The 11,231-nt window shown below is 42.0% G+C and overlaps 1 protein-coding gene and 1 non-coding gene across 2 annotated transcripts; one reads left to right on the forward strand and one right to left on the reverse strand.

Annotated features, from left to right (window-relative positions):
- The first annotated feature begins 5,481 nt into the window (after positions 1-5,481).
- On the forward strand, positions 5,482-5,637 carry LOC124504508 (U12 minor spliceosomal RNA). The gene has a single exon (XR_006960472.1). It is a non-coding gene; the product is annotated as a U12 minor spliceosomal RNA (small nuclear RNA).
- Positions 5,638-8,768: 3,131 nt separating this feature from the next.
- On the reverse strand, positions 8,769-10,379 carry GPR75 (G protein-coupled receptor 75). The gene has a single exon (XM_047069754.1). The coding sequence runs from the start codon at positions 10,377-10,379 to the stop codon at positions 8,769-8,771; it is 1,611 nt and encodes a 536-aa protein (XP_046925710.1).
- Positions 10,380-11,231: the final 852 nt, after the last annotated feature.

An 11,231-nucleotide genomic window follows, 5' to 3' on the forward strand; every position in this document is an offset into this window, starting at 1 on the left:
ATGATAGCTGCCATTACCCCACATTGATTACATGCTGGTACTATGCTAAACAGTTCAGATACCTTGTGATCACAACCCCATGAGGTTATGTTTACTATCTTTAACTCACAGTTTAGGAAAATGAGGCACAAAAAGTGGAACTAAAACCGCATATGGCTCAGCCAGCTTTGGAATCAATTCAGATGGTGCAGTCCCTGTTTAAATAATGTGCTATAGCACTTTCTATTCGCAGAACCATCTTTTGCCCCATGAACCACTCTGTGCCATCACCTTCCACCTGAAGGAACACACCAAAGGGCTCAGCAAAATGCTGACTGAAATGACTGACCTTGTCTTGTAAATGTATGATACTTATTTTCCCCCATACAGTGTATTTTATTTTTATTTTATTTTACGTTTATTTTTGAGAGAGAGAGAGCATGAGAGGGGGAGGGACAGAGAGAGAGGGAGACTCAGAATCTGAAGCAGGCTCTAGGCTCTGAGCTGTCAGCGCAGAGCCCGACGTGGGGCATGAAACCACGAACTGTGAGATCATGACCTGAGCCAAAGTTGGACACTCAACCGACTGAGCCACCCAGGTGCCCCTACAGTATATTTTTATCATGGAACACCACTAACTTCTCTTAAACTAACACAACCCACAATCTGGCAAATGAAAACTCACTAGCAAGATTAAAATGTCACCTTGGGAATTCTGTCTTGGTTAAATGCCATCAAACTTTCCCTTCTCTGATAAGCATTTGATGGTGGTAAACAACTGCAAGGGCAATTTATCTAGAACCAGATTGTATTTTTATGTAAATGATAAAAAAATCCTTCATCTTTTACTTATTGGTAAAGAATTTATCTTATGTTCTTTCTCAGACCTTTCTACTCAGACCTTGCCTAACAATGACACTCAATATTTGCTGAATGAATGAATGAATGAACCCTCATCCTCTCTTACCACACCTCATGAAAGCTTCCCCAACTACAATTCTGAGGAGTTTCCTACATGTTATTTTTGAGTGTTTGATGCTTTGAGAACAACAGTATTTTCCTCAATTTTATAATAGTTGGGAAAGAAAAGGGAGAATTAATTAATGACTTGTCCCATTTGTATTCTTTCTTACTCAAATTCTGCACCACAAAATTTAACGGATTTTTTTTTTTCCTTGCTTCTCCCTCACAAGAAGACAGTGTCTGTGTCTCTGTTCTGTTTCCCCCATTTGGGGGCAGTGACTGAAGCAAAGCCCCTGATCTCTCTCAGGTCAAGAAAAGAATAGAGTTTCCACTTCCAACTCCATGAATGGAAAATATTCCAGTTCTGAGGTACTCTTAATTCCTCAAAGAAAGTGTCTAATATTATGATTCTCTGTGAAGAACACAGTTCCCAGCCATATCTTTCCTCAGTGTAATATTAATGAAATCAGTTCCTACATTTCTTATATTTTGTTGCTAAAGCCAAACAAATGAGCAAGAAGCTTTCATAACTCTTGCTAATGTCAGGCAGGAAATGTGTTGAACCTTCAGCATTTCCCCAGGTTATGAAACTCATCCTAGTGCCTCAGCCCCAGAAGACGGGCATAAAAGCACTCTTTGTAAGTTGTTCCACTTCTTAAGGTCTCCCTGGCATCTGAACAAGCTGCATTTTGCAAAACCTTGGGCTTTGCATGAAAATCAAGATTCCCACACTGGGAGTCGGACGAAAGATCTCCCACTCATCAGCATGCTGCAAGCAGCTGGAGGTTCCAGAAAGTGTCAAAAGGGCCAACATTCACATATATGGCACTTAGAGAAACACATTGAACTTATCTTGGCACCAGCTAAGCGCATTTATAAAGAAGCAGAATTATCTGTTTATTGGAGTAGAGGAGGGAAGATTCACTATTTGTCCATAAGCGATGAAGTGGTATTTCTACTTTGGTGAAATTATTCTCCAAGGCATTGGACCGAGACACTGCCTGTTAACTATCTCTTATGGAAAACAGAGTTTCACTAAATCTGGACCTTTTTTTTCAAAATGTTCTATACTTTAAAGTGATTGGTAGTCTCCCTTCTATCCCTCCAAGAATGAATTACTTCTTTTCTCCTTTAACTTCTCTATGGTTGCTGAAGAGTTTCCTTTCATCTTCAGTGTCCTTGGGTTGCATAATAGGCCCAAGAATTCCCATGAGAATGAAGGCAGGTTGTCTGGCAGCTCATGGGCAGCTGGGGTGGTCCCCTGGGAAAAGATGCCCTTGGAGCTGGTTGCCTGAGAAAACTATCAGAAATAAGGTCTTGTAGTCCTAAACTAAGACCCATGTCCCCCTTTCATTAGAGTCCTGCTGATAATCATCCTGGGAATGTAGAGAGAGATACAAAAATAACAACAAACATGGGGAAACTAAGCCAGTCAGAGAGAGATTTGGGTTGATATCACTTTCAGGCTTCAGCCTTTCAATCATTTATTATTTGATTCATTCATTTCTTCAGTGATGCACTGAAAGCTCATCAGGGCCAAGGACTGATAGGTACTAGCATGTGGTACTGAACGAAAGAGACAAAACTTTCGCCCTATCATATCAGAGCTTTAGTCTAGAGGGGAAAAGGCCAGCAAAAATTATACATAACTGTATGGACTGAATTGTGCACCTCCCCCTCAAATTCATGTTTGAAGCTCTAACCCTCATTGTGGCTCTAATTGGAGATAAGGCTTTTAAGGAGGTAATTAAGGTAAAATGAGGTCATAAGAGTGGAGCCCTCATCTGATAGGAATGGTGTACACACAAGAGGAGGAGACACCTTGAGAGCCCCCCATCTGCAACTCTCTCCCTTCCCCTCTCCCCCACCCCCTCTGTTCTCATGTATGCACAAAAAGGAGGTCATGTGAGGGCACAACGAGAAGCCAGGAAAAGAGGCCTCACAGAAACTAACGCTGTTAGTTCACCTTGGACTTCTAGCCTCCATCCAGAACTGTGAGAAAATAAATTTCTGTTATTTAAGCCACCCAGGCTGCAGTATTTTGTTATGGCAGCCCAAGCAGACTAATACAGTAATGATAAGAATCATGAAAAGAGTAAGATAAGGCAGAGGGATAGACCGTGATGGGGTAAGAACTATATTGAATATGACAACTAGGAAAGGCCATTGGGGAGGGTGGTTCCAGGCTGGAACGTTTCTAGGGAAATTAATGCCCTGACATGAGAACAAAATTGAGGCATGTGAGAAAGATCCAGAAAGCCTGTTGTAGCCCAAGCACATTAGGCAAGGTATAAGTCAAAGGAAATGGTGACAGAGAGAAAACCAAGAGCCAGATCATCAGGGCCATATAGGTCATGGCAAGGACTTCTACGTGGGACGGAAAGGCACTGGAAGGTTTTAATCAGGAGAGTGGCAAACATAGCTTATCTTAGAAGTGTCCTAGTCACAAATAAAGGGGAGACTGTAGAAGAGAGAGCCTCGAAGCTGGGAAATGGTCCTGAGGCTGGTGAGAAATGATGGAGACATGGGCTAGAGGAGATGGGAATGAAGAGGTAAGAAGTAGTTGGAATCAGAGTTTATTTTCAAGATAGTTCAGGATTTGTCAATGGATTGGATGTGATGTAAGAGAGAGTCAAGGACAACAAATAGAGCTGTGCGATTGGGGAAATGCCATGCCATTTACTGAGATAATAAAACAGCAGGAGACACAAGTTTGGTGAGGAGGAGGTGTGAACTGAGAGTTCAGTTTTGCACATGTTAAAATTTGAGATGCCTATTAGACATCCAAGTGGAGATGTTGAATAGGCAATTGGATAGACCAGCATGCAGCTCAGGGAGAGGTTAGGACTAGAGATATAAAATTGAGTGTCATTAGCATTTAAATGATATTGAAAGCCAGAAGATGGAAAATCATCATAATTATGCCAGCACGTGCTTCTCAGTTTACAGATCCATCTTTAGAGGCAGGGAAGGAAATATGGGGCTATTTCCCTATCTTTCTGCTCCTCCTTTGCCTTCTCCATCTTCTCAAAGATTACCCCATCTGGCTTGAGTGGCCATCATTTTCGTTCCTACAGGTGACTTGGGATCTCCTGCATCTCATCATATTTGGGCCAGTACGGCTGGGATGAGCCCACCAAAGCTCATCCTGCAGATACCTGCCTCAGTAGAGTCCTCTCTACACCACGTTCTGGTGGGGCTTGCTGTTTTGTGTTGTAAGCTCAGTCCAGGCCTGGCCTCTCTAAAGCCTGGATCTCTGATGGGAGGTGAGCCTTTTCCGGGCAGCCTGCCTGCCTCTCTTACAATTCCATAGGCCTGGAATCTTCACTAACTCTTGGCCTTCCTTCAACTCCAGTAGGAGGGCAGTGGAGCAAGTGTCTCTGTAGGGACCATTGGCTTCTTTCATTAATGGAAAAGAAAAACAACGGCTTTTAGTGGATATGAGAGAAAACACATGTCTCCCTGGGAGTCATGTATGCTACCCCTGAACTGTGAATGAAGAGGGTGGCCTTGAAAGGGGAGACTCCGTAACCTGGCCTGGCCAGATTACAGACTATTACTTAAGAATGAGCTATAATAACAAGTCAGATCTGGAGAGGAACCCAATACTGCCAGCACCCAAGAAGTGTTACTTGTCGCCTCAAGTAATGATCTTCGAAATGAGGTGTGACTAACTTGAAAATGAAAAATGGAGGGGCACCTGGGTGACTCATTTGGTGAAGTGTCCGACTCTGGATTTCAGCTCAGGTCATGATTTCACTGTTTGTGAGTTTGAGCCCTGCATCGGGCTCCGTGCTGTCAGCACGGATTCTCTTGCATGGGATTCTCTCTCTCTCTGTCCCTCTCTCTGCTCCTCCCCTGCTCATGCTCAATCTTTCTTTCTCTAAATAAATAAAACTTAAAAAAAAAAAAAAAGAAAATGAAACTGGGAACAGGTTTACAGATGCTCATTTTTAGGACCCCAAAACCGAACTGTTTAAGAAGGGTTCTGGGCCTTAACTCTGCAGGACTTCATGCTGCTATTTCTTTGTCAGTGCCCTTCCATTTCTGCTGCCTCCCCACTTCAGAAAAGACTTATCACCTGGGATCTTGTGAGGGCTTTGCTCCTGGATGTAGAGTTGCTAACCAAGAAACTACTCACAATATTAGTTTCAAAGAAGGGTCCTTCAATCGTTTATCAAGGGACCATAACTGTGTTTTCCTTTAGCTTATACACACCATATATACCACCAATTCTAAGAAATGCACTTTTGCTTTTGGCTTTCAGCAGGAAGGAGGCAAAGGTGCAGCTGTCTTAGGTCATCCTGAATCTGGGTTCACCTAACACCAGCCACCTTCACCATGCCACCTAAGTTTGACCCCAACAAGACCAAGTCATATACCTTGTGGGGAAGTTGTTGCCACGTCTGCCCTGGCCGAGAAGACAGGCTCCCTGGGTCTGTCTCCAAAAATGGTTGGTGCTGACATCATCAAGGGAATGAGTGATTGGAAGGGTCTGAAGATTACAGTGAAACTGACCATTCAGAACAGACAGGCCCTATGCCTTAAACTTATGAGTAAAAAAAAATAACGATTCAGGGTGATGCCTGAATCTTCACTGCTAATGTGAGACGAGACAAATTTTTAAGTGGGTAAAAGTCACCCCTAAAGTGACCCACCTACTTCAAGGGATGCCTGGGAATCATGATCTTCCCATAAAAAAACAAACAAACAAAAAAAACAACAAGAACAACACCACCACACAGGCCCAAATTGAAGTGGTACCTTCTGCTTCTGCCCTGATTATTAAAGCCCTCAAGAAATTGCTAAGAGATAGAAAGAGGCAGAAAAACATTAAGTACAGGGGAAATACCACTTTTGATGAGACTGTCAACATTGCCTGACAGATGCAGCATCGACCATGAGCCAGAGAACTATCTGGAACCATTAAAGAGATCCTGAGGACTCAGGATGCCTGGCTAGCTCAGTCAGGGGAGCATGCGACTCTTGATCTTGACTCTTGATCATGTAGGGGTTCCAGCCCAAGGTTGGGCATAGAGCTGACTTAAAAAAAAACAAAAACAAAAACCCACAAGTATTTCATCTCTTAAGGAAGAGAATGCTGAGGGTTAACACATTGTTATCCATTGTGCAATAATCATCACTACTTTTCTCTGATAGTTTTCAAATGATTGGACAGGAAAGTCATAGTACTGCAATCTGATGTTCAGAAATGTTAGGATTTTCAATACTTTTATTTTCCAAACATTATTTTTTTAAAAGAACATTAAAAGCATCAGAAATACAAATCTGGCCTAAAGGTTAACATCAGAACAGTTATAAAATGTTTGAAATACATCACATACTTTGCATCACAGTAAAGCATCAAGAGAACTAATTAATATACCCTGCTAATAATTAGTCACATTCAGCTGAGTGCTCATTATTTTTAGTTCTCAGGTTAGCCCTTATAGAGAAGTTATATATATATATCTATTTTTGTAAATAGATATATATATGTAACTTGTGAAGAGATAAGTTTTATCTATCTCTGTATCTCCACACAGATACAGAGATACATGTGGAGAAGGCTAAGAATCTAGCCCAACATGTATTTCATGCAAGTTAAATCAATAATTTCTTGATGAGCATACAGAGAAAGAATACCTCATATGCACATGCTTATTTTTCTTTATATTATTATAACTTTTACCTCCCAAAGATGGGTCATCTCAAACTCAAAGGTCACACAAGAAAACCTGACATTTTAAATTTTACAAGTAGAAATTACTTTTAAAAAATCTTTTATTGAATCACACTGGAAATGCCTAGCCAAAAAAGAGATACATACCTTAAAAAGTCTTAACCAAGAAGTGTCTTCTTGATTAATGTTATTAATTATAAAGCTGTTTGGCTTATTGGAATAAATACCCAGTTCTAAATTAAGACAAAAGTCTCATTCCTAATTTTCCACAATTCTTCAAATGACCTTGGGAAAGGATATTGGATTTCTTAGTGCTTTTTAAAAAGGGTAATATATTACCTGGTTAGTATATTACTTAATCTTGTGGGAATATTAATAAATGAAAACAGTGTTGTATTAAACATATAAAAGTATAACTGAAATAGGTTATAGTGATTTTCAAAAATAGCATTCAATTACAAACAAGAAAAAATGTGACAGAGTAGAGGTTTTCTCTTCTGTTATAAAATTTAATAACAAAAACAAAGGAAGAAAGGGAGAGAAGGAAGGGAAGGACAAAGTTCTAAAAGGCGAATTTAAAAACAAAGTAAAACCCATATCTCATACTCAGATCTCAGAAATAGAATGGCTGGTGGGTGCTGGAAGGCGAGAGGTGTTGGACAAGGCTGCACAGAGTTCCAGCTGAGCATCTGTTCTGTGTCCCAACCCCCCTTCCCCAAGGAATCTTGTATTTGGGAAAGGCCTGGAGAGGGAGCTATAAACTGGATACCTTTCAAAACAACAAAGTTCCTTCCAATCTGCAATAACAGTTCTTGACTATAACAATTTTCCTCTAAAGATAGGTTTTGGATCTTGATGCTCCTCTGGAGTTTGGCAGCTATAGTTCCGAAATTGAAGCGAGTTCAAATGCTAACTCTATAATGAAAATGTTTTTACATAAAAATATGAATTTACAGTTGTTATGCTAGGAATCACAGGGTACGTAATAAAATTAGCATAAGGTATAGAAATACTTCATCTAGTTTTCCTTTACTGCCCATGTCCAAGATTAATGGGAGAGAAATAACACGATTAGTTTGAAAACAGATTGTCTTAAGAATTTTTCTACCATAGTGATACATAAACAAGGACAAAAAAAAAAAAATGATTTCCAAACACTGGGATACTCTGTTAGGTTGTTAACAAACCATCCTTACAGAGAAGGAACAAGTCAAACGAAATACTCCCATTGTCATTCTTACAGCTTCTTAAGCAATGATAAAGATCTTCTAACACACAATGGCAGTTCAGATTGCTTCCCACATCACCACACCCTGATTGAGATGACCACCGTTAGTGCCCATGCACCCAGAAATCACATTCCTCCACTACAGGTCCTGTCCTCTTCACCAAGGGCTCTCGGGTAAGATCATGCCAAAATAGAATAAGGCGTTTTCAGCAAGCAAAAACAGATTTCTTTTTAAGAAGCTTTATAGCTAATCAACTCACACAAAATAATGTCTATAATAAGAAATGGTAATAATCATAATACTGTATTCTTGGCTGACTGTCTTATGAAAGGAAAGTACTTAATGCCTGTGTGTCTTGGGTAAAGGTAATTATAGATAATATATTTCTGATTTTCTGCTTTGACAATGTATTATTTATTCAAATAAGCCTGCTACCAAAAAAGTGTATTGCTCCCCATTTCAACACATTACAGAATCAAAATTTACAGTTCAATTAATAAAAAATTCGCCTCAGTGAAGATCATACCTTCATATTGTTTAAAAAAAATCCAACTCAGGTATACTTTGAAGGCCCGGAACACTGACTCAAATGATTGTAATCAGTCCATTCTCCTTCAATACATTAGCGTGATCATTCCTGGCATCTATTTAAAAGTTTAGTACAAAAGATCGGAGCGCAGGTCAGGGTAAAAAATCTAAATAATACATTTTTACATCAAATCTTAAAAGGTCAAGAAACCACAAAGCAAATCAATAGGTGCTTATACTTCAGACAGAAGAAAATCAGAACTGCCAACTGTTCCGCTGGATCTTGAAGTTTTCATCTACCACGGGTCTCACAGAAATGGGGGAAAAAATCAAATAGTATCAGAAACAAAAAACAGTTTCTGCAAGAGTCTCCAGCCTCCACGAGCCTAAACAGAGGGCACTGGAATCTGCTTGGCCGACGTGCTGTCATATTCTTGCATTAAATCATTAGTGGTGTGATAGTGCATGGCAATATATGAACTAGCAAATCCAAAAGAGTTTACTGGCTGCAAGTTATGCGGACTGCTCTCCTCCTGGGAGGGGCTGCTGTTGTAAATGCTGTAGTAGGGTTCAATCCGAGTGTTGATGGGGGTGGAGCTGCTCTGACCATAGTGCTGGTGTCCAGCAGAGATCTTGGGACTGACCACACTTTCCTTCGAATGACTTGGGCCACAAGCCTGGTCCACAAATTTCTTCTGGGGCTTTGGAGACAACATGTAGGCAGAGTTTGTTTCATGATGGGAGGATTTGTTTCTGTTGATTTCCAGGTTCCCCTTTCCCATGGCTCGAAGTCGAGTCTTCTGTTTGCAGCAGAAAAAACCCAGGCCCACGTACTGGAGGCACCAGAGCACTTTCCTCCTCAGCCCTGAGCTGTTCCGAGAATATATAAAAGGGTTCAATCCTGATTTGAAAAATATAAGGGTAAATCCAAAGAGTTCAAACTGGTAAAGGATGAAGCTCCCATTGCTGGAAAGGACCACCTGCACTAAGGAAATCCCCAGTGGAAGACAGCACACCAGGACGGAGAGCACGATAATCACACAGGTGACTACCGCTTTGGAATCCTTAGCCGTGGAGAGATTGACAGCAGAGACCAGCTGGAGCCGGCTGGCCCCCGGAGTTGGCATCTGGTTAAGACTCTTGGTGTATCCATGGGTCTGAACGTGCTGCAGTTTGTTGTAATTCTGGTTCCTGTAGAGAGCCGGCATGGTGCACTGGATGGGATCTCCACCCCCCTTTCCAGGGGCCCCCATGAAAGGCTGTGGTCTGGAAGCATCTACTGTGATCACAGGGGGGCACTTTCTGACTTGAGCATTTTTCCGCAGTGTCTGAGCGATCATGATGTAAGAGACAGATACCACAGCGACACAACAGGTGAAGTCGATCACATACAGAGACAAAATGGCTCTCCCTTCTCCGGCCATCAGACTGGACATGGGAAGGCAGAGGTGGGACTTGCTGGTTTTCAGGGTGCCCAAGGTGGCAAGAGTGAAACTGGTGGCCCAGAGAAGCAGAGTGAGGAGCAGGGTGCAGGGAAAGGAGGCTGTGCGATTGGGCTGCTTCCCCAACACCATGCGGAGCCGGTGCAGGGCAATCACTGCCACGGTCTTGAGGGACATGATTATGAAGCCTGAACTGGTGAGATGGAAGGTGAAGCAGAAAGCATCTGGGATACTACTGGCTGAGCTGAAGAACAACACAAAGGTGAACATGGGGGCTGTCACTCCACAGATGAAGAGGTCACAGAAGGACAGGTTCAGGATCATGAAATCAAAGTTGGTTCTGAATTTCCTGAAAGCTGGGTCAAAGAAGGACAAGAAGACAATGAAGTTGCCATAAGAGCCCAGGCAGAAGATGACTGCGAGTAGAAAAGTGCAGGTTACCAAGGTGGCGGTGTGGATGAGGTCCTGGAGGCCCTCCTGTAGTGTGGTGCTGTTTCCTCCATGGGAGTGACGCACGTGGAGCAAGGTGGTGTTGGGAGGGTCCGTGGAGTTCATCTTCAGAGAGAAGGGACTCTCCCTTCTGTGGGAGGGGAATCAGGGCCTCAACTCACAGGCGAGCGGTATGGGGCAAAAGAGGCCCAGAGCAGAAAAGCCTGCACACAAAAATGTACACCCAGAAACAGAAAGAAATTAATGGAGTAGAGCGATTGCATGATTTTTTACAAGAGTACTAGAATTTGTTTTAGCTCTGACTGATGCATACAAAAAAACATTTCTCTGCTCAAAGTCCAACACAGAAAAGACACAAACACCTCAAAATATATTCCTTGGGCTAATGTCAGGTTTCATGGCACAGTGGTTTTTGAAATAGTTTAAGCATCACCTGGGGACTTAAAAAAAAAAAAAAAAAAGCAGATTCCTGGGCCCCACCCCTTGAGTTTCTGATTGAAGGGTATGCAAATGTTACTTTTAGAAACACTCTGGTGCCAGACACCAAAGAGATCACTATGTACTTACAGCCTAATGTGGTCAATCAGATGACAGCAGGTGCTGTGGAAGTCAGAGAAGGGGAAGCTAATCCCAACCTGGGGTGGAGGCTGAGAGCAGCTGCAGGGAGTGATGGTGAGGAGCTTGCTGGGGGTCAGGAGCAGGGCAGGGATGGAGGGGCAGACAGGGTGAGATTATGGGAGTAGGTCTCACAGCATGTGTTTAGGTTACAGGTCAGATGGCATTGCTGAAGTATACTGTGGCCCCTTATAGAACTCCCACAAATCACTAACAAGTACTATTTCTTTCCCTAGGAACACGCTTTATTTTCCATTGTTTATAATTTTTTCTCCCTGCTGGTAATTTCTTGGCCATCTCCCTCCCTTTCACTGGAAAAAAACTTTGTGTAGGACTACATTT

The sequence above is a fragment of the Lynx rufus genome, unplaced genomic scaffold (genome assembly GCF_022079265.1).
Source record: "Lynx rufus isolate CCGP_SWC_20201006 ecotype Redwood Valley unplaced genomic scaffold, mLynRuf1.p SCAF_8, whole genome shotgun sequence".
Lineage (NCBI taxonomy): Eukaryota > Metazoa > Chordata > Mammalia > Carnivora > Felidae > Lynx > Lynx rufus.